At 33.0% G+C, this 20442-nt stretch overlaps 1 protein-coding gene across 5 annotated transcripts in view; it reads left to right on the forward strand.

Moving 5' to 3' along the window:
• LOC145284821 (KAT8 regulatory NSL complex subunit 2-like) overlaps positions 1-20052 on the forward strand; it is a 60153-nt gene extending 40101 nt beyond the window's left edge. For 3 of the 5 annotated variants that reach the window (XM_080133784.1, XM_080133786.1, XM_080133785.1), the window contains exons 5-10: positions 6153-6334; positions 8923-9037; positions 12251-12414; positions 14356-14447; positions 16700-16853; positions 19576-20052. In XM_080133784.1, the coding sequence (XP_079989910.1) occupies positions 6153-6334; positions 8923-9037; positions 12251-12414; positions 14356-14447; positions 16700-16853; positions 19576-19781 (913 nt within the window). In that variant the 3' untranslated portion in view covers positions 19782-20052. The remainder of the gene's footprint in view (positions 1-6152; positions 6335-8922; positions 9038-12250; positions 12415-14355; positions 14448-16699; positions 16854-19575) is intronic. The other 2 variants (XM_080133787.1, XM_080133788.1) reach the window with 1 other exon arrangement.
• Positions 20053-20442: the final 390 nt, after the last annotated feature.

Below are 20442 nucleotides of genomic sequence, written 5' to 3' on the forward strand. Positions count from 1 at the left end.
AGGCCTCGTACTGTACAAACAGCTCAAAATTTCGAGGAATTGGAGAGAAGTTTGAAGGAGGATGCATCCACAAGCAGATCAAAAGAACTTGGCATTTCTCGAACCTCACTTCGGAGAATGCTAAGAGAAAGAGGATATTTTCCAATAAAGTGCAGCTAGTTCAAGAACTTCAACCTCGAGATAATGAAAAAAGACTTGAGTACGCTATGCGACTCCAGGATTTGGCCAATGATGATCCCGATTTTCTCAAAAAACTAATAATGTCGGATGAAGCCCATTTTCATCTTGATGGGTTCATCAATAAACAAAATTGCCGAATATGGGGTACGGAGAACCCAAGGATAATTAACCAGCACACATTACATCCACTCAAGTGCACGGTGTGGTGTGGCGTTACTGCTGAAGAGATAATTGGCCCCTATTTCTTTGAAGACGATGCCGGAAATCAGGTAACAGTAACGGGTGACCGCTACCGAGAAATGCTGCAAAATTTCTTGCAACTGTGGGTTGCCACCAAACCTGACAGGATGTGGTTCCAACAGGATGGAGCCACAGCACACACTGCGAGAGATACCCTTACACTTTTACAGGGTATATTTGGAAATCAGATTATCTCTCACAGTTGCGAAATTCAATGGCCCTCACGATCACCCGAACTTACAGCTCCTGACTTCTTTTTATGGGGTTACCTCAAAGAAAAGGTTTATGCCAATAAACCAAACAATATTGAGGAACTGAAAGCAAATATTGAAGCAGAAATAAAAGCCATAAGTCCTCAGATGTTGCAAACTGTTATGGAAAATGTTTTAAAAAGAGCCGAAGAGTGTGAAGCCGCCAACGGCGCCCATTTAGAAAACATTATTTTTGCTTAAAAAACTCAAAACAGTGTAAAAAAACAATACTTTAGTTTTTGTAAGTTTTAAGAAGTGTTTTTCGGCCAAAATTTGTTTTTGTTTATTTCAAAAAATCTCGGAAGGGTCAGTCTACACACACATAAAGTTTGGTGAGTTTAACTTTTATTTTGTGGAAGTTATTCAAATTTAAAGATAGGACCCTTATTTTGGCCCACCCTGTATAATCTAAGGCCGTAAATGGCAAAGTTCTCTCTGATTCTCTCTCCTCTGATCTAGAGCGCATGATACAGTGGGGGAAAAGGTGGCTGGTTACTTTTAATGCATCTAAAACCAAGCTCCTATTTTTACATCAACGCTCTGATCCTTATCTGGCATCAATGAAATGGATGGCTCTCGTCTAGGGGAAGCTCCATGTTTTGATAAACTTCTGGGCTTGACCTTTACTCCTGACCTGAAATGGAACATGTACATAAAGTCAGTTGCCAAGGTCGCTGGAAAAATGGTAGGATCCTTCTACCGCTCCAGAAGATATTTCACTGCAATTCTCTATTTATATAAAAGCCAAGTACGTCCAAGGATGGAGTACTGCTGCCACAGCTGGGCAGGAGCTGCTAAAAATGGCCTATCCTGCCTTGACAGAGTACAAAATAGACTTCGTAGCCTTGTGGGAGATGTCCTTTTCTCTTCCCTGCAACCTCTCTCCCACAGGAGAGACATTGTAAGCCTGTCTTTGTTGTATCGTTACTTCCATGGCAAGTGCTCGTCTGAACTCCAATCTCTGGCCCCTCCCCTCGTCAATCTTTCACGATAAACACTTGTCAAGCTGAAACCACTGTCAAAAATTTTCCCCACTCTTTATCTGTGCCAAAACCAAAACGTAGATTCCATGAACAAAGCTTCTTTCTTAGAAGTGCACGCCTGTGGAACTCTCTTCCGTTTGCCTGTTTCCCACCTGACTACAACCTGGATGTCTTCAAGTCCAACATAAACAAATTCGTAATGGACCGCCCCCTTAAGAAAGGCACTTTATCAAATCTCCAATACTAACGATTACTACAATACTATCCAATTGATTACTGTACACGCAGTAACCCTTATCCCCGAGTGGCTTCTGGGCCTTGATAAGTGGTGGCTACCTTGTAAAAAATATATATATATAATCTTCTCAACCTTTAAATGAGATGCACTTTGATCTCTTCATGTGAATTTCTTTTTTCATTTTATTTGCAAGAACGAACAGAAACTCGCCAAAACAGGATGACATTTTGACAGCAAGAAACTAAATATTATGACAGCTTCACAGCAATTTATGGAATTGATTGATTTTGTCTTTCATCAAACCATAAAATGTTTTTGTAAATGCTTGAAGGTCTGTCATCTGTGATGAACTGATTACTTTATTTTTGTTTTATTTTAAATATTTTTTTTTTTCAAATTCTCCCTTTCTCTTCTATAGTTTAGCTAAAATCTCTTGGCAGTTTTGTTTATCTTCATTGACAAAATGATTTTTTTACTTTTAAGATTCCTATTCATATTGATATTTGACCTCGTTTATTATAACTTGTTTCAAATTTTTTTTCTTTTTTTTTTTTCATCCTGTTAATAAGAAAAATGTTTGGATATGTGATATTGATTGTATGGATGCTATTTTTTTTATAAGAAATGAAGGATGATTCAAAGTTAAATAAACCTTTATTAAATAATCAAATCAATAAGGAAAAAAATCTCTTTAGGCCATGATATTTTGAAGCTTAATGTTTTTCATCAAAAGAGGAGACAGTTATATATATATATATATACATACAAAAAAGCTGGCATAAGTATATAGAAACGGAAAAGATAGCAAAAATAGAAATAGAGAAAAAAAAAAGCTATATGGAGACCTATACACACTAATAGACATAAAAAAATACAAAGAACGGTAAAAAAATAGCAGTAAGAGCATTTTAAAAGAATACAGCAAAGATGTATATAATAAAATAGTATTTTGATAGGTTTTTGTATAAAGATTAAATGATTTTATTTATATTATTTTTATAGCAAATTCTTATGAAACTGCAGCGTTTTTTTAATGCATGGATAACACGCGTTAGCAGTACAATATTATAATTGCCACTCTTCATAAGATTGGTATTACTAGGAATGTCCACTAGAAACTGCAATACCTGATTAGATTAAGATATGTTACTATTTTTATATTTAACGAAGAAATAACTTTTACTCCTTCCTCTAAAGCAGTGGTTCTATTTTTTTTTTTTTTTTTTTTTTTAATGATGAATTATTTGATCTTCCATAGTTTTTGTGACCTCACACCCGAATACTAATTCAATTATTTGGATTACTGATCTCATCTTTGGATATTAGTCTCAAAATGTTTCAAACATAGCTTCCGACCTTATTCAGGTGTGCATATATAAAGAACTCTGTTCTTATTATTGAGCACTCTAAATTGAAGTTAAGATGGTCACTTAAGCTTACACGCACAGATCATGTCATAATTAGATCACTATCATCTTCTTGACATTTAAAAATAAATGTTTAAATTTTGAACTGTATTTCTTGCGGTTAACGTTTGCTGTTTGGGTTTATTCCTTGCTAATGGAGTCAGATGACTTCGTTGCTGAGTTCTAATCTCCTGACTGACGGTGATCATGACACCCTACACTGATGATTCCTGAAAGGATGAAACACTAGTGTTTGTAGGTATTAAAAAAAAAATTATAGGGATATATATATATATATATATATATAAGCAATTATACTATACATCTAAAACAAGATTGTTTAAAGTTCCTAAAATTCATATTAGAAGTGGACATGTATCACAACAGATAAAACTTATACATTAATTAGTGAGACTTTTTGAAATTAAAAATTTAATCCTAATTACAATCAATACTAAGAATAAAATAAAAATGACTTATTTTGGTCATGGCTGACAAAACAAGAACAATAAGTGAAGGGTTCAGTCTGAAATTCCATATAGATTCCAAGTTCCACAAGATGCACTTGAAGAATGTCAGCGGTTACATCATCCAAAATATTGTGAGAATAACACCCAAGATGAGAACATTCGTCTGAATAATTCAAAGAATTCAAATATCAAACCTCATCTCAAGAACTACAACGCATAATAGACTGTTCTTGGTTTAATAGTTTTAATAGTTTATTTTTAATAGATATGTTAATTTCATTATAGTATATGTTCATCATGAAATAAAAATACAATTTGAACAAAGTGATGTTTTCTACTCGTTGCTGTCCTGAAAAAGTGATCTACAGCGTTTGAGTCTGCGTCTCCATTTTGATTTTTATAAATAAGATCCTCGTTGCTTCTATATAATAACAAAAATATTGGATTTCAAGTAAAACAAATGGTACCTACACAATTGTCATGTCACAAATAGTAACATATCCAAAAATTATGGAAAACTAAGGTAGAAAAATAATTATTCATGAAGAACAGTTCTGATAAGGTTACATGCTGGGTCAGACATATTGGGTCATGTGACATAAACAAAAGGGGAAGTAACTCTGTGTAGTAGACATTTATTCAGAAAACAAAAATAAACATAACATATAGACATAATTTGAATTTTTTAAAAAACAATTTTTTAACTGAATTTTTTTTTTATAAAAATAACTGAATTTTTGAGAAATTGAAGACTTAATTATCTCCTGTTAACTCTCCAATTCAAATCGGTAGATTCTGAAGCCAAATTGCTTAATTTTTTTTACCTTATCATTTTCTGTAATTTTTGGATATGTTACTATTTGCGACATTAACAATTACATAGGTATTATTTGCTTTACTTGAAATTTGATATTTTTTCGTTATTATAATATAGAAGCATCAGATCCTCTTTTTGTGTCTTTCAAGCATGTGATCATATGTCAGTTTGCCATTTCTTTACACAGTTCTTTGCATTAACAATGAACTTTGTGTAATCTTGTCAGCAGCAGTGGTTGGTTAGTCCAGGATAGACATGGCACTGCTGCCTGACATAATTAGTTCGCTTTTCTAGCCTATTTTGTAATCGCATTCATCTTAAGGATTAAGTTGCTTCATGCACATTTGTCAAGGAAAATGAGTGATGGATGGGAAATAACTCTTATATACTTTTATTTTAAGTAATTTTTGTTTTAAATTCATTGTCCTCATAATAGGATGATTCTTTACTTAGATGATTATCATTATAGTTTCAAAACAACAGGAGAAATTGTTGGTGTAACTCAATACTTCCCCCTTCTATAAAAAAATACTCAAAAATCTTTATGTACCCATGACACAAATAAACTGATTAAGTTTATTTTAATAAAAGAAAATCAAATTTTACGGTTCTATAATATAGGTATGCAATCTTTTGATTCTGTTTTGCAGGTTAAGAGAAATAATTCTAAATAATTCAAACTTTTGCGAGATTTTAGAAAGCCATTCTTAACATGGGGAGGGGGGGTGTGACATCACAAAAACCCAGATCCACTTAAAAATGATTTTCTTGATAAAAATAAAATTGCTTGATCAATTTCCAGTTTTTGGTGTACGATATTTTCTTTCTATCCTGGGTACATGTATCAAAGACTTTTTTTGGGGGGGGGGGGGGATTGTGATCAAGTGCCAAATTGTTTTTGTTTGCCGACATTTAAAGTTGGGAACTTTTTCTAAAGCTTTTAATTGTTTATTTTAAATTTGAAAAAACATTCTTAAATTATTTATTTTTATATATATTTATTATATATATATATATATATATTTATTTAAATGTGTGTGTGCATTATCTTTTTCTTAATGTTTCTGAATTTTAGAGATGAAGATCGGTTATTCATATTATTTGGATTCATCAGGCTACTGTTCTCATCTTGAGTGATTTGTACAGCGTTTCGGTTGATATAACTTTTGACCTTCTTCAGGTGTATCTTGTTGAACTAGGGAATTTGAACGGAATTTCGAGTGGGACCTTTTATTTACTTCATAGGAGTAGTATGCTCTTGTTCCGTCAGCCATGACTGGATATAGGTCCTAAGTAATTCGCAATTGTATTTTTTTTTTTTTTTTTTTTTTTTTTTTTTTTTTTTGCCCACACTGAGGATTCAACCTTCAACTTTTTAGGAGAACATCGCTTTTTACAATTGATCTTTCCAAGTATTCTAACCACTGCACCACGGATCCTTGCAAACTGCAAGGACCCGTGGTGCAGTGGTTACATCGACCGAAACATTGTGAAAATCACACTCAAGAACAGTAGTCCAATGAATTTAAATAATGCAAATGTTTTTTTTTTTTTTTTTTTTTCCCAGATATTGTTTGCAGCATGCTCGAAAGGCTGCGTTACTCCGACAACGGTCTACTCGGAAGAGACGGCCAAAAGAAAATCCAGAAACTTTGTTGGGACAACTTGATCGTTATGCCCTATCCGAGTGTGAAGCTGATGTTCGAAAGTATCGCCATAATAATGACAGCCTTGCCAGTAAGATTATAGGTTAGCAGCTTTGTATGCATGCGTATGTCTGTCCATTATCATATTTCGTTTACTGTTTGTTCAAAAAATTTTAGAGATTGACTTCCAAACTAAGCTATCTCTGGCCAGGTCTTTATTTATATTTTTCTTTCATTCCTAGTATAAGGTATAAATGTTTAATTTTTGTTTCACTTTTTCTTCCATTAGAAAATTGTTTTTCTCAGACCTCCACAAATAAACCCTCATTAAAAAAATTTTTTTTGCCCTCTTCCCTCCCCAAGAAACAATTTTTTATACTCCTCTCTTCATCCTAAACTTAAAGGTAATTTAAAGATTGGAAACGGAAGTTTCTTGGGTTCAGTTTTTGCACGGACAATGCCAGAGCACTACTAATATATATAAATACTGAACCAATAGTTATAGGTGGTCTAGTGTAACTGTGTCAACCAAAGAACAGAATTTTTAAATTCTGTATTTTATCCAGTAACATGCATCCATTCAAATTATTTAGAATCTGATTTGGCATGTTGAGGTATTGGAACAAATGATTCTTTTGATTTAAATAAGAAAGATTTAAAAAAAAAAAAAGTATTTTTTATATATATATATACACACACAAATTATAAAGCCTCGTCTAAAAGGGTTCCATATATATATATATATATATATATATACAGTGATGATCATATTTATTGGCACGGTAAAATAAAAGTTAAATTTTGTCTAATAAATTCTAAAAAAGGGATTAAATTAAAGAAAATAACAAAGTATATTATGTATTTTTAACTGGCCTTTCCGATGCAGCAATCGGATTTTAGAAAAAATAAATAACAAAGGAACAACAAACATAATTGCAAAAAACCCTTGTTCAAAATTATTGGCACGGCTTTGTTTTTCTTTTAGTATCAGTATAATATCAATCAATTTCCGGTTTACGTGCTTTCTGAACTTTTTTATAGCCATATTATGCTTGTTTAACGCTAATTCAGTGAATAATTTTTTTCAGATAATTTTTAGATAGCGATTTATTTAAACTATTATAAGTGACTAAATTATAATTTTCAAACGCCATGGTTAAAACTAAGGAACACAGCGAAGACGTCAGGAAGCTTGTTGTAGCATGCCATACCAATGGGGAGGGCTATGATAAGATTTCAAAGAAGCTAAACCTTCCCAAATCCACTGTTAGAGCCATAATAAACAAGTTCAAATCGCAAGGCCACGTTATGAGTTTAGAGGGTAGAGGGAGAAAAAGGATTCTTTCCCCAAGAGATGAACGGAAAATTGTTCGACAAGTAAAACAAAATCCAAGGATCTCTGTTGGGGAGATTGTTGATGAACAGAGCACTTCTGGAGTGAATGTATCTAGACATACAGTTGGTAGAGTTTTGAAGAGAGCTGGTTTAAAAGCATGTCGTCCGAGAAAGACTCCCTTATTGAAGCCTATGCACCTGAAAGCAAGGCTAGCCTTTGCAAAACGTCATATTGATAAAGATGTTGCATTCTGGAAACGTGTTCTATGGACTGACGAAGCGAAAATAGTTATTTGGCCATAATAAAGTGTCTTATATTTACAGAAAATCTGGCGAAGCTTTCCTGCCTAAGAACACCATACCCACAGTGAAGCACGGTGGAGGCAGTTTGATGTTTTGGGGATCCTTTGCTGCCTCTGGACCAGGGCGACTTGTTAAGGTCACAGGTAGCATAAAAAAGGAAGATTATGGATGAAAACCTGAAAGACTCTGCTAAAGAGCTCTCACTTGGTCGTCGTTGGTGGTTCATGCAAGATAATGACCCAAAGCATTCGGCTAAACTGACTAAGAAATGGCTTGAGGACAATCATATTAATGTTTTGGAGTGGCCATCACAAAGCCCAGACCTTAATCCGATTGAAAATTTATGGAGAACATTAAAATTGAGGGTAATGCAAAGGAAGCCTAAGAATCTTATTCAATTGGAGGATTATTGTCAGGAAGAGTGGGCTAAAATTACTACTGAAGAGTGCAACAACTTGGTTGTAAACTATGAAAAGCGACTGAGGAAGGTAATCAAGGCCAAAGGCTATACAATTGATTATTAAATAAATCGTGCCAATAATTTTGAACAAGGGTTTTTTGCAATTATGTTTGTTGTTCCTTTGTTATTTATTTTTTCTAAAATCCGATTGCTGCATCGGAAAGGCCAGTTAAAAATACATAATATACTTTGTTATTTTCTTTAATTTAATCCCTTTTTTAGAATTTATTAGACAAAATTTAACTTTTATTTTACCGTGCCAATAAATATGATCATCACTGTATATATATATATATATATAAAGAGAGAGAGAGATATGGAAGCCTTTGGGATGAGGTTTCATAATGTTGTGTATTCATTCTTTTGCGGACTGTTATCCCCATCTTCATAGTTTTGCTGTTTCACCACATTTCGGCCAACTCATCCTCTGACCTTCTTCAGGTGATTAACTTATCCCGTTGCAGTTAATCACCTGATGAAGGCCAGAGTATGAGTTGGCTGAAACGTAGTGAAGCAACAAAACCTATGAAAATGAGGATAACAGTCTGCAAAAAAAAAAATGTTTGTTCAATAAAATGTTTGTATATTTTCAGATTATGCCAGCTCGAGTGATTCTGATGTGGAGCCACCTCTCGTAGGTCAAGCTTGGCGTGGAGAAGGAGAAAGTGATGCAGAGAGTATTGACAGTGAACAAGATGATCCTCTGAAGTAATTAAACAAATATTTCACACTTTTAACTGATAATTTGCATAGTTTGTTTCGACACCCAAAATACCTTTGTATATATTGAAGCTCGTTTAATGAAAAGACTGGCATTTTCTTTTTAATGACTTTAACTTAAGATTGTGATTTATTGCTTTTAAATATTATAGAGCTTTTAAAATTGAATTATATTTCAAATTTGATTGGTTGATTTAAAATGTTTTTGTTTTTTTTCATTGTTATGCACTCCAAACAGGGTATATTGCTATTTCGACATAAGGACTCCTGTTTGGGATCATATCTATATGGGACTGTGAGGAGTTGAGCAGCAGGATATCTGTTGACATTACATTTAAATTTTTTCAAGTTCATACAATCAGGGAAACAAGTAGGGAATTCCAAAGTCTAGTCTGAAGGAAGAAGCTATTAAAGTAGAAAGCTTTCTGCCGTCTAAGGACTTTAACAGGGAGTTAGTGGAATTTTACTGCATGATGGGTTAGTTTAGGCTATGTATGTTAAGGGAGCACAAGTGCTATGAGTTCATCAGAACACATTCCATTAAAATACTTGTAAAATAGGCACACGAATGTGGAATTATGGTTACGAGACAGAGGTTAACACTTGTCTGATTGAGCTGGACCTATTAGATTGCAGACTCTTCTTTGGACTCTTGTCTAAGAGCAAGAAACCCCTGGTAGATGCATTATCCAAAATGTGGCAATAATACTCCATGCATGGGCGAATGGTGACTTTGTAGAGATATAGGATACTCTCAAGATCAGTATCGTTTTGAAGCTCGACCTTTCAGACGACAAATACTGAAAAATTGACTAAAAATACTAATTTCTTCACCCTCAACTGGGCACTTTTCTACAGGGAGGGGTTGCTTTTTTGAAAGCCATCCCCTTTTTTTCGATTGTCTAGCCTTAATTTAAACCTACGTCACTTCCGGTTTGGCGGTGGTCGTAACAGCAAAGATGTCACATTTTTTTCCCATTCTTTTCCTCCTTCGCGGTACTGGTTCGAGCCTGCCTTCCCACTACCACTTTTTTTCTCAACACACACCTCTCCAAATTCTCGGGCAATGCCGGTCATCCATGCTAGTTTTCTAGAAAACTGACAATCTTTGGCCAGTTTAGCAAAATTTAATTTTCACTAATTGTCTTCAAAAACTATTTTCATTAACAGTTCATTTTCTATCTTATTGTTTTTTTTTGATATAATTTTGGCATATGTTCATGACTGTGAAATGGCAATTAAGTAGATACCATTTCATTACTTATAATTCAATATTTTGAATTTTGCTATTATACTGAAGAACCAAAAGATGTACCAGCCTTGATATGGCAGCAGTACTCCATGTATAGGCAAATGGTGACTTTGTAGAAAAGTGGGAATAAATTTCCCAGAACGGTAGATAGATTCCACCTTTGCAGCAGTCTTTGCAATATCTTCAATGCATTTTAAAAAATTCTGGATATATTTATCAACTTTTCAGTTTCATTGCTTATATTTTTGTGGGAATAATTAAAAATTAACTTAATCTTCACTCAACAAATATGGATACATTGTAATAACAGATTTCTATATTAAACATATAACCATTTCTTGTGACAAGATAACTTCGATAATAGCACATTGATTTTTATTTTTTTTTTTACTTTTACTCAAATATTTGTAAAAAATTTAAGAATATAAAATAACAAAAACAAATTAAAAATTCTATTAAAAAAATAGATTTAATCATGTAATCAAATTATCAGAATGCATTTTGGTTTATTTTTAATCAACTCAGCCATCGTAATCTTTTAATAGTTGCAAAAAAAAGTGAGATGCTTATGATCCTTCAAAGTTTTAAAAGAATTTGTAAGCATTTAAACTGGAAAATAGAAATTAAGATTGAAAGTTTTGTAAGTTATTTCTTTAATAATTTATGAACATGTTAAAACAATATTACCTTAACAAAATTAGTTATACTTTTGTTAAAATTAATAATTTAATGGACAAACAATATAGTAATAATTAAATTTAACTTTCAAAGTCCTTGTTTGGAAAAAAAAATTGGTTAAAAAAATCAAAACACGAAGAAAAACAGGTATAGTCAAAGGAGGAAAAAATGGGGAGGGGGTTAAAAAAAAAACATTCCCAGGTAACTCTGTGTTGACAAAGCTAATTTTCTATATTAAATGTTAAAATAATGGAAATCACTCATAAATATTGCCACACAATTTAAATAATTTTCATTAAATCTAAGATATAAATGAATAAGCAAAGAATATTTTCTGCTTTTAAGTTTAAAATATTTCTCCTTAACAAATTTAATATTATGCTGGAAGTTTGGAAGATAAAATCCATTTGTTCATTTTATTAAAAAAAATTTTTTTGTTTTTGTTTTTTTTCTTTAATTAAATTTTTTTCTATGGTTGAATAGCCTGGAGGATGAAATCCATTTATTTAAAATTTTATTTTATTTTTATTTTTTAGTTAATTTAAAATTATAGAAAACTAAATAATAAGAATATTTTAAATGATTAAAAAAAATTTTTTGAGACTTTTAGTGTAATGTTTTTTCATAGTTTTTCCATTTCACTGATAGTATTACCCTCGAAAGGTCATCCCCTTCTGGAAAGAGAAAAAGAATGCTCGATGTTATTGACAATTGTCTGAAATGGATGTGTGTGCTTGCGTGGTGGCACAAATTTTAAATAAGTTTTAATTGTTTTATCGTTATTTCCATGGCAGATGCTCGTCTGAACTCCAATCTCTGGTCCTCCCTCGCCAATCTTTCACGAAAAACACCCGTCTAGCTGAATCCACTGTGAAAAATTTCCCCCACTCTATATCTGTGCCTAAATCAAAATGCAGATTCCATGAACAAAGCTTCTTTCTTAGAACTGCACGCCTGTGGAACTCTGTTCCGTCTGCCTGCTTCCCTCCGGACTACAACTTGGTTGTCTTCAAGTCCAATGTTAACAAATTCCTAATGAACCGCCCCCTTAAGTAAACATATCAGCAAATCTCCTCACTAATGTAATGTACTTGCAATAACCCTTATCCCTGAGTGGCTTCCGGGCCTTGATAAGTGGTGATCACTGTGTAAAAAAAAAAGAGTTTGGTCACATCTTACGAAATATTTTCAAAGATGTGACCAAACTCCTATTTAATTTCTTTTTCTATTTTTTATTAATTTAAAATTTTTTTATTTTTTTATTTTTATAGACATGCTGGAGTGTACACAGCAGAAGAGGTGGCCTTGATTTTAAGGGATAAATTAATCCGTTTGCAATCGCTCTATATTGATCAGTTCAAGAGATTGCAACATGTAATGAAAGAACGCCGCCGAAAATATTTACATACTTACAAACAGGAGAGAGAAACAATGGGTAAGCGTTTTGTGCCTATTTTTAAATTTTCTCTTTTGCAGCACTTAAGATGGCTATGTCAAATTGAAAGAAAATACAAATATTAAGACACTGCATCCTGTTCGCAGCATTCATGATAAACTTGAAGTTTTGTTAATAGATGGAGATTGCTTGTGTATGAATATTTGGATATTAATGTATGAAAAACAATATTTCACGTGATGGTTAGATTATTAGAAAAGCTGTAAATTCCATTAGAAATCTAAAAGTAGGAATTTAAGTTAACGTGTTCAGGAAGTTGCATCATGGTATGAAGTTGATGTGATCAAATAAGTTGCTTGATCTTTCACTTAGTTTGTCTCTATAAGAAGGAACAGGTGTGTTTTTAATGTCCTCCCAATGACCGGGGTGAATATGAAAGATTACTGTATGCTAAGAGCTACTTGAAGAAAAAGTAAGTTTAAAAAGATATTAAACTGCAGAAATTTTCCTCTGCTGTATTAATTGCAGGCTTAGATCTGATGGTCTGAAAGGAAGATTAAATCTGGATAGTATAGGAAGATGTGTGCAGAATCACAGATTTTGACGGTATTGGCCATGTTAAAAAAATGGGATGAGAGTTCTTGAGTTGGTAGATATAGAACAATTGCGGAACATGTTTGGTTCACAGGGAAAGGAAAACGTGTAAGGAAGTGATAATTTTAGAAAAAGCAGGAAGTGATAAACACGCGACCAAGAATAGATTAGTTTTGAAGTCCATTTAGAAAAGTCGTCCAGCACATGCCAGCAAGTAAATGGATGCTAAACTGATTATGATGACGATGTATCAGGTTGACAAAAGTTCTTGCGGTTTTTAACATTTAAATTCAAATGAACATATCTTGGCTCAAACAAAAATTTATTGATCAAAATAAGCATCAACAAAATCAATACACTTTTGCCAGCGCAAAACAAGTGTATTTACGTTAGTAACGTTAGCATAAAAAGTTTTGCATTCTAGTAGCAATGAAGTTGCTGAAGGCGTTTTTGATAGCGCTTAGATTTTTTTTAAGCATTTTTCCTGCAGAAAGTTAAGATGTTTGAAAAAGTGGTAGTCGGTTGGCGAGAGATTTGGAGAGTATGGCGGATGAGGCAGTTTTATAACCTAATTCATTCAGCTTCTGCAGGGTCAGTTTAGCAACGTGCGGTCGGGTATTGTCATGGAGGAAAATTGGCCATTTTCTGTGGACTAATGCTGGATGTTCAAGTTTTTGATGCATTTCATCCATTTGTTGACAGTACTTGTCTGCTGTAATGGTTGCGCCTGCATTCAAAAAATTGTAATGGATGAGACTGGTTGCATACCACCAAACAGTCAGCATGACCTTTTTTTGGTACAGGAAGTGTCGTGGAGCTTCATTGGCGTCTTACCATGATGATGCATTTTGTCAAAGGAATAGAGGAACAAAACTATGATTATTACAACACGACAAAAAGAGAAAATGTCTATTTCTGCTACTAAATCACCATTATGGCAATGCCAACTATTGTAAGAGAAATATCACAATTGATTGAGCCGGCTACCTATGACGTGTGAACAAACCATAGTCTGTTGGGGTTGAAAAGATTCCCCATTTAATCGTACAAACCATTTATTAGTTCCATGTAACGTTAAACTTGGCCACATCTTTTCTTGCTTTGTCAGTTTTGACAGTAAAAGTGATGATTATTGTTTTCCAAAAGACTTTCACTTAGGTATGTAACGCATTGATTCATAATCAATTCTATCAGCCGAAACAAAAACCATTGAAGATAATAGTAATTCAAAAATTACAAATTATCAATCCTTATAAAAAGTCTCAAAACTTAAAATCAATTCCTTTTGAATTTTAAATTCTGATAAATGATCATTTTTGGAAATGTGATTTAAATATTATAATTTTTATTTAGTGTTTGTATTAATTTTGATATTTCCTATTTCAGGTAGCATTGAAGCTTATAAAAATTTACCTGAACATAGAGATAAATATGCCAAGTTAGTCGCCATGAAACGTCATCATCGACGCTTTTGTAAAGTAAGTAAAAAAAAAAAAATGAAATGGTCTCTTGATTTATTAAAAAAAAAAAAAAAAAAAGTGTTATGTACCTTTTTTTTATTTATTTTTTTTCTGTTGAGTTAAATTAACAAATTATAAATTGCTGCAAACAAAAAATTCTCAATCAAATTCTGAACCGCATGAACTGGAAGCGTTAATGATAACTAAAGGCAAGGTCTTCTCAGCCTGTGTTCACTTCACCATCTTGCATGACAGAAATATGTTCAGCCATGCTTGGTATTTTAGCGATCTTTGGATGCTGTATGTATGTGGTGCCTGGTGGTTTGGCTATGTACAGCATACTACCTCTTTTCTCAACACGCATGTCTACCCCCAGGCAAGAGGAAGACTTGGCTTCAATGCATTCAAAGTGACTTTGAATGCTTGCAACATCATGAATCCTTTTGATTGGACCTCATGAGGAGCAGATGGGACATTACCTGGTATTGTCCACATCGGAATCCAGGGCAATTGCAGTACCTTAAAACCAAAACCTGACGTTAATATTATTTAATTAATATTAATTAATATTATTTAATTAATATTAATATTATTCAATTAATTGGATTTCTTTTTGAGATGAGTAACTCGCATCATTTATCCATTTTATTTATTGCGGACGATTATCCTCCTCTTCTAGTTGTTTCACAATGTTTCGGCCAACTATTACTCTGGCCTTCGTCAGGTGGTTAAATGCGACGGGATAGGAAGGCAATAATTACTGTGGATGCAGTTAAGAGATTCAGCGTTCCTATCTCGTCGCTGTTAACCACTTGATGAAGGCTAGAGTAATAGTTGGCTAAAGTGTTATGAAACATCTAAGAAAGATGAGGATAATAACAGTCCACAATAAATAAATGGATAGCTGATATTAATAGTTCAATATTTCCTCATAGTCTACTCTTTCATCTATTTTTATGACTAATATTTATCGATAAAACAAACTTATCTGTAATTAAATAGTCCAATCTACTACTTTCTCATGAAAAGTTACCATGGTTTGCCAACTAAAATAAATGCTGTTCTGTGAATCTCAAATATACGGAGTGGTCGCTAGGAAAGTGGGAAACTTGAGGTTGTAAATTTTATTTAATTTAAATTTTATTGTGTGTGGCGTATTCATTCGATTTTCATACCCACATTATGGATAGAAGCAGCCAAAAACTACTTTAGCATTTCAAATGCAGTTGATTATTCTTTTCAAAAGTGAAGCTCTAACTTGTGGACTGACAAAATATTACTTTTTTTTTTTTAATATTACAAAGTATAATTTGATGTTGTTGCCAATTTGAAACTAGAAAGTCCTGAAGAAGCTTCTACTCACCAAAACCAAACAATTCCAAAAATAAGACCACATTTCTTGTTTTTGTAAAAATAAATTACTGTTTGACAAACTTCTAGCTTTTCCAGTGACCACCATGTATTTTTTATAGATTGATTTTCTTATGACACTAAAGTTATGAGGTGATGCCCATCTCCCCTTCAAATGATAAAATTCACAATCCTTTCTGTGATTCAGCCATGGTTGGTACAGGTAAACTTTAAGATGTATGTTAATTCTGTCTTGTCGCACCCCAATTATCAGTTCTGTATTGATATTCACTTCATCACTGCTACCTCCTGGATTTTGCTAAATATTGGGATATTGAATATAAACTATTAATTTTTTTTTTTTTTTCTAGAATTGTAGCATTCAATAATAGTTATATCAAAAGCTAAGAAATGCATCAGATTTTACTTGCAACGTTTAAATCTGTCCAAATATGGTTGTGATTTCGATTCTTGTCTAAAATTTCCCTTATATTAACAATTAAAAATAAAAATCTGATCTATGTACCTATAATGAAACAAAACTATATCTAAAAATTCATATAAATTGATCAAGTAGTTTTTATTTTTTTATATATATGAAAATCATTTTAAACAATTATTGGAAAATGGTATGCATTACAACACAAATCTTACAAGAGTCGAATTGAGTTATCTCCCCTGTTAATTAATTTTTTGTTCAATATGTTAGGCAAGATTGGCTTCTAATACTCATAAAATTTGATTTTCTTATTTAAAAATAAAACTGCTTTATCAATTACATGATTTTTTAAATAAATTTTTTTTCATCATGGGCACGTAAATCATACAGGTTTTTTCTTGTTTTTTTTTTTAATGTCGTGGGAATTTTGGACCAGAATTCTCAATTTTACAAAGTTTAATGAAATGTTTACTCTTTTCAGGAAACGATACTTTATCAGCAGTCAAAACGACGGAGGATCGCCATGACAGAAGGTCCGAACTACCGCCCACCAGGTTATCCGAAGTGTATTCACTTGGAAAGTAATGTAAAGTGTAATTCTAGAGCCATGCCGCTTTCAAAATTCTGCAATGAACGTATCCTTTCAAATTCTTTTGCATTCACATTTAATCATGTTTCTCTTCAAATATAAATCTTTACTTTTAATCTATTGATTTTAAGATAGAAAATTAGTTGTTACTTTATCTGTTTAATTTGCCTTGTTTTCTAAATAAATGTTTTTACTTTATTTATAATCTATTTATTTTAAGATAGAAAATTAGTTGTTACTTTATCTGTTTAATTTGCCTTGTTTTCTAAATAATTTTTTTTTTCTTCTCAACACAGTTCCCATACAGTTATTACCACGTTAATACCAGTTCTCGTCAGATCGGTGAAGTTAAGCAATGTTAAGCCTGACTAGTACTAAATGGGCGACCAATTGGTAAGTCTAGGTATTTTATGTATCAAAAGCCACTAACAAAGGTAGGCAGGTAATTCCAAGACGTTGTCGATCCTCTTGACAATTTTAATCATGTTTATCCAATGACAATCACTGCTGATGGTAATACCCAGGTCACATTCTGGATATTAGTGTTGCGGCATGTCTTATTCAAGACTCCTAAAATAGCTCCTTTATGGTGAGTTAGCCAAAGTCAAGAACAATGGAAGTATACGGAACCGATTCAAGGAAAGTTTGAAGATGTCCCTTAAATAGTTTGGTTTGTATTCCAACTCTTAGGAAAACCCTAGTTCAAAACGGATGTTTCTGGTATACTGCAAGCAACAAATAGGTTACGTTTGCAGAAATCTGCATACATTCAGGAACGTGAGAAACAATGAAAAGACTGAGCTGTTGGCAACTCTGCTACAAAATCATCCCATAGCTGTTCAACATACAGGAGATACTTCAGAGCTCAGATTGAACTGACGAGCCATCTCTGAACTTGTGGAACAACTACATGGTCATCTTTGCAGATGATGGATGTGCCTCGTCATTTTGTGATTTAATAAAAAAAAAAAAAAAAAAAAAAAAAGTTTTTACTTTTTGTCCTTCCAAAATGCATTCTGCCTACAACTAAATTCATTTACCAATCTGTGATCCATTGTTGCATAATGTCCAGGTTTGATTGCAAGAAAGATTTATTGAGTTCTCAATCTGTCATTTTTAAACATTTTTTTTTCTCTGTAGGGTTTTGATGTGATCTGCATATTTCATTTGTGTGGCCTTCTTTAAATTGACATCTATTTCATTAATATATGCAACAAACAAAAAAAAATGAACCAAGATTTCTGTCATACATGAGATAAGAACCATAGTGAAGAATTCTCTCTTTGAAACATGATTAATTTTTATTTAATTGGAATTCATCACTGAGATGAGTATTATTTATTAGTTTTATTTATTGCTCTAGAAGTGTAAGCCATTTTGAGTTTCAGAACAGTTTCAGATGGTTCGCTGTTACACACAAGTCCTGGGAGGTGACTTGTTTGTAGTAGACAGTTCCACAGAACAAAATATTCTTACCGTGTCGAAACCCGGGAAAAGAACATGTGAAATTGCTCCAGAAATGGTTTAATATTTATGAAGCAATTCTGGTTTCTGATTATTTGGTAGCAGAATGTGAATTAATTTGATTCGTCAGTTCTTAGCAGCATCGTTTATAAATAGAATCGTCCGACTGTGTGGGATCATACCCCATTAGCAGTCCAAAATATCGCAACATCCTCCCTATTTTTTATAATGGGGAAGTCCCTTGTGTTTGTTCTGCTCAAAAATAAATATATATTTTTATATTCACTTAGACATAACAAAAATTAGAAATCATTTGGATCTTCGAATTTTAGCATTTAAAAAGACGCCATTTTTAATTGTATTATTCTCATCTTTTTCTTAGTTGTTTCAGGACGTTTCGGTCAACTAGTCCTCTGGCCTTCGTAGATAGTGGTTTCAATCCTACCCAAAATCGGCCAGAGGCATACTTGGCCAAAACGTGGTGAGATGACAACAACTATGGAAGGCAGTAATTGCAATGGATGCAGTCAGGAGATTTGGAGTTTCTATCCCGTCGCGGTTACCACCTGACGAAGGCCGGAGGAATAGTTGGCCGAAACGTGAAACAACTAAGAAAAAGATGAGGATAATAGTCTGCAATAAATAAAATAAATAACTTTTATTTGGCTGAGAATTATTGCAACCAGTTAAAAAGCTCATTGTAAGTTCATACCCCCTCCCTCCCTTGAAAAAACAAAATAAAGAAAACTAATGTACATACACCAAAAATCGTGTAAATTGATAAACTAGTTTTATTTTACCAAAAAAAGAAAATCGAATTTTATGGCTGATAGATGTTTGATTTCTTGATGCCATTTTGCAGACAAGGGAGATAATTTAAAAATAAGCCAAACTTTTGTGAGGTTTTAGAAAGTTATTGGAAAAACTCAAATTTGTTTAAAAAAAATTACATAAGGCGATTTCTTTCTATCATGGATACATCATAACATTTTTTTTTTTTTTTTTTTTTTTTCTTGAAGTGAAAGGTGATCATGAACAAAAGATTATCCTTTATGGCCACTGCGGAATTTTTCCATAAACATTTTGTGTGGGACAAATTAAAAGTCTAGATAAGGTGAACTTCACTTTGGAAGAGGAATGCTGCAATAATACGATGATTTGAAGTATTTTTTTTGTTTTCATTCATTTGTTGATTGGATATCGGAGATATCTACAGTCATCATTTATTGACCAATGAAATTGATTCTTTGCATTTTGTTTAACATTGAATTTTTTCACTTAACTTTTCCTTAACATGCGTCCAGATATCTTGTATGATCCTCACCAGGTGCTTTACCAGCCCTGTCCATTTGCTGATGGTGCTTGTGCTAAACCCGTGGCTGTGATAACAGACAACTATTATTGTCAACAGCACATACATTTGCAAGAATACCAGCTGAAAGTACCTCCTCCCATTAAACTTGAAACCAAAACAAATGATCCTTGGATGATTTCATTATCTCATTCTTGACAAACCATCACAGGAATGTTATGATTTTTTTTTTTTTTTTTTTTTTTTTTTTTTTTTTTTTAAACAATTGACAATTGTTCAAAAATGAGAATCAAGTCATTTTATAGGCTATTCATATACACCCCATGCAGTCTCTCCTGAACTTTGAGGATTTGCTAGCCTGAAACTGACATCATTCGCATTGTTTGTTTTGTTGTTTTTTTTTTTTATTTAGATTTATTATAATTATCATTGCACAACAACTGAATAAAAGTACATTGCATCCAGGAAAGTCTTTACTTTATATTTGTTCATCTCAAAGACATTTTACTGCATGCCTAGGAAAGTGCTCTGGTGTGAAGAGTGGGCTGTCTCAGAGTCTCAGACGTGTATGCAAATGGTTGTTTGTTTCAATGACCTCTACACTCGGCACACTGTATCATGGTTCTGGAGTCCTTATCAAGTAAATTGTAGGTGTTCTATGAAAGCTTTTGTATACAGATGGTTGGTTTTATAGATTCCCTGGAGGAGTACAACTCCAATTTGCTGACATGGAAGACTGGCACTGACAAGAACTAAGTTGTCATGAAAAAGGCAAAATTTTATATCTCCGATGTTGTACTGATGCTGGTATGTTTCCTGTGCTGTCTGTCATAGAGGCATATGTGTAAAGTCCATCGAA

This window comes from Euprymna scolopes, chromosome 9, assembly GCF_053919585.1.
Source record: "Euprymna scolopes isolate OS-2025 chromosome 9, ASM5391958v1, whole genome shotgun sequence".
In the NCBI taxonomy this organism is placed as follows: domain Eukaryota; kingdom Metazoa; phylum Mollusca; class Cephalopoda; order Sepiida; family Sepiolidae; genus Euprymna; species Euprymna scolopes.